Genomic DNA, 2,175 nt, shown 5'->3' on the forward strand with positions numbered 1-2,175 from the left:
CTAATATAACAAAGTTTCAAATCGCCAAAAATTACCATTGATTTTTTAGAATTTAGTTTGCTGCATTTGCTTTCAAATAACGAATAAACATAAATTATTTTCATATGGAAGAAACCCGCAAAAGCTTCGGCAAAAAATTTTAAAACGAAAATTTTTGGACACCTGAAACTTGATCTTTATTAAAATAGAATTGAGTGGGCTACAAAATGGCATACTCAAAATCTTTCTAGAAAATCGAGTTAAAAAGCTCGATTTTTTAAAAAAGTTTGTTGAATTTTTTTCAATTATTGCACACAGTTTCAAACTTGGATTTATTCGCTATTTGTTAAAAAATGAACTATATTTTTATAAAAAAATAACTCAAATCAAATAACGAAATAAAAATAACTGATGCGACTAAAATTTTTTCGACCACTATACGTAAATATGTACATATATGTATGTACGTATATATTATATAAACATTTTTTATTATTTATTTGTTAACCAACTTTATAATTGTTTGGTTTGGTTTATGAATACATAGATGAATTACATTTCAAAATAAAATAAACAGAAAGACCAGCAATATACCAAAATACATTAAATTTTTGTGTATTTTTTTGTAAATAAGGAGATATCTATGAGTGGGGAATTTCACAAAATTTCGGGCAAAATCGGGGAGTTTCCTTGTCGAAATCGCGGAATTCTCAAAAATGAGTTGGCTACCCTGGCGGTAGCCCAGCTCAGCTGCATATGATATTTTCTGACTACCTTTTCTGCATAATGTTTAGTCTTCGTCGTTTTTTATGATTTACATTTTGTATTTTAGGCCTGCTCTAGTTAATGGACGCTAGTATACCCCATCACCCATTCGCCAAAATATTCGTTAAAGTTGCATTTTCTTTACACTGACTTTAATTACCATGTCCGCTTACAAGCCGACATACTCGCACTATTACTAGGTTACTAAGCAAGTACCCTGGACCGACTCCATGCACGCGTGGTCTTTAAATCGACCTTTTCCTGTTTCGCCTTTCACCAACTTTGCGCGTATTTCTCCAATTTTATAACGCCACATTTCCTCCATCCTCAGCATCTTCATTCTCTTCTTGAATAACCGCTGCCGCCGTTTTAACCAGCCTTCCCATCCCCGTTGTTCTTGCCCCGGTACCAGCCGTCGTCGCCACTGCCAAAATATTTGTTGTTGCGCCGCCTTGCACTGCCACAGCGGTGGCTGTTGCTGCTGCTATGGCTGCTTCATTCGTTGTGACTTTTCTCGTCAGCTTTGTTCGGTCATGATGCACATACATTGCGGTCAATGCATTAAACTGCGGTCCCCAACCGGACAGATAGTTGTAGTCTTGATTCTCATCGTCAGTGCCTGTAATGAGGTTTAAGTTAATACATAAAACTACAAGTGAGTAAGACAGTATGTTGTTCTATTGTTAGTAACAATAACAACATTAGCAACAATTACAGCGCATGAAAGAAGTGGTGGCGATGGTGTTCGGAGTGTGCCGGTACGCACCTGAGGCCAAAGAGCTCAGCGACTCGGCTATGATACCGCTGCCCTCAAAGGTGAAGCTGCGTAGGTCGTCGAAAGGTGGCCCATTGAGATCCATATCAAAGAGTTTTTTACGCTCTTCCATAAGAAAACCGACGTTCACTTCTTGGCCGGGTATTAGAGTCATGACGGGATCTGTGCGATAAAATAAAGGGGGAAATAAAATATATCAAATATATACAGGGTGTCCCAGAAGTAACGTGCCAAACTTTAGGGCAAGGTAGGTGGGGGGGTGAGCTCACTGATAAACAAAAAATTTTCAGGTAAAAGTGTCACCGTTTTTGAAATATTTACATTTTTTCGAATTTAAAAAAAATCGTGCCTTTTCATGTGTTTTCTTTAACTGCAACTACAAACCGGGCAATACTTAGTAAATTTTTTATGTAAAATACTTCCAGATAGTTGCCTCTCCATACTCAAATGCAATGTAGTTAAAATAAATTAAGGAACCATCATAAAATTAGGACTATTTCTGGATTTTTAACTTTTTGATATTTTCTTCCCCAACTTTGACTATCTCGGGTGAAAAAAAATGTACTGAGCTATAACTTTACATTACATAAAAAAATTGCCCATTTAACAAAGATTTCAGAAAGGTGCCACACTTACTGTTTTGATTAGAAAACAAA

General features: G+C 36.2%; 1 protein-coding gene across 1 annotated transcript in view; it reads right to left on the bottom strand.

Moving 5' to 3' along the window:
• Positions 1–603: 603 nt before the first annotated feature.
• Positions 604–2,175, bottom strand: part of LOC108358255 (putative neural-cadherin 2) — a 358,474-nt gene continuing 356,902 nt past the window's right edge. The window contains exons 12-13 of the mRNA XM_017609477.1: positions 1,511–1,681; positions 604–1,363 (exon numbers count right to left, since the gene is read on the bottom strand). Of these exons, the coding sequence (XP_017464966.1) occupies positions 1,047–1,363; positions 1,511–1,681 (488 nt within the window). The 3' untranslated portion in view covers positions 604–1,046. The remainder of the gene's footprint in view (positions 1,364–1,510; positions 1,682–2,175) is intronic.

This window comes from Rhagoletis zephyria, unplaced genomic scaffold (genome assembly GCF_001687245.7).
Source record: "Rhagoletis zephyria isolate East Lansing unplaced genomic scaffold, Rhagoletis_zephyria_1.1 Rzeph_scaffold_00227, whole genome shotgun sequence".
Taxonomy (NCBI): Eukaryota; Metazoa; Arthropoda; class Insecta; order Diptera; family Tephritidae; genus Rhagoletis; species Rhagoletis zephyria.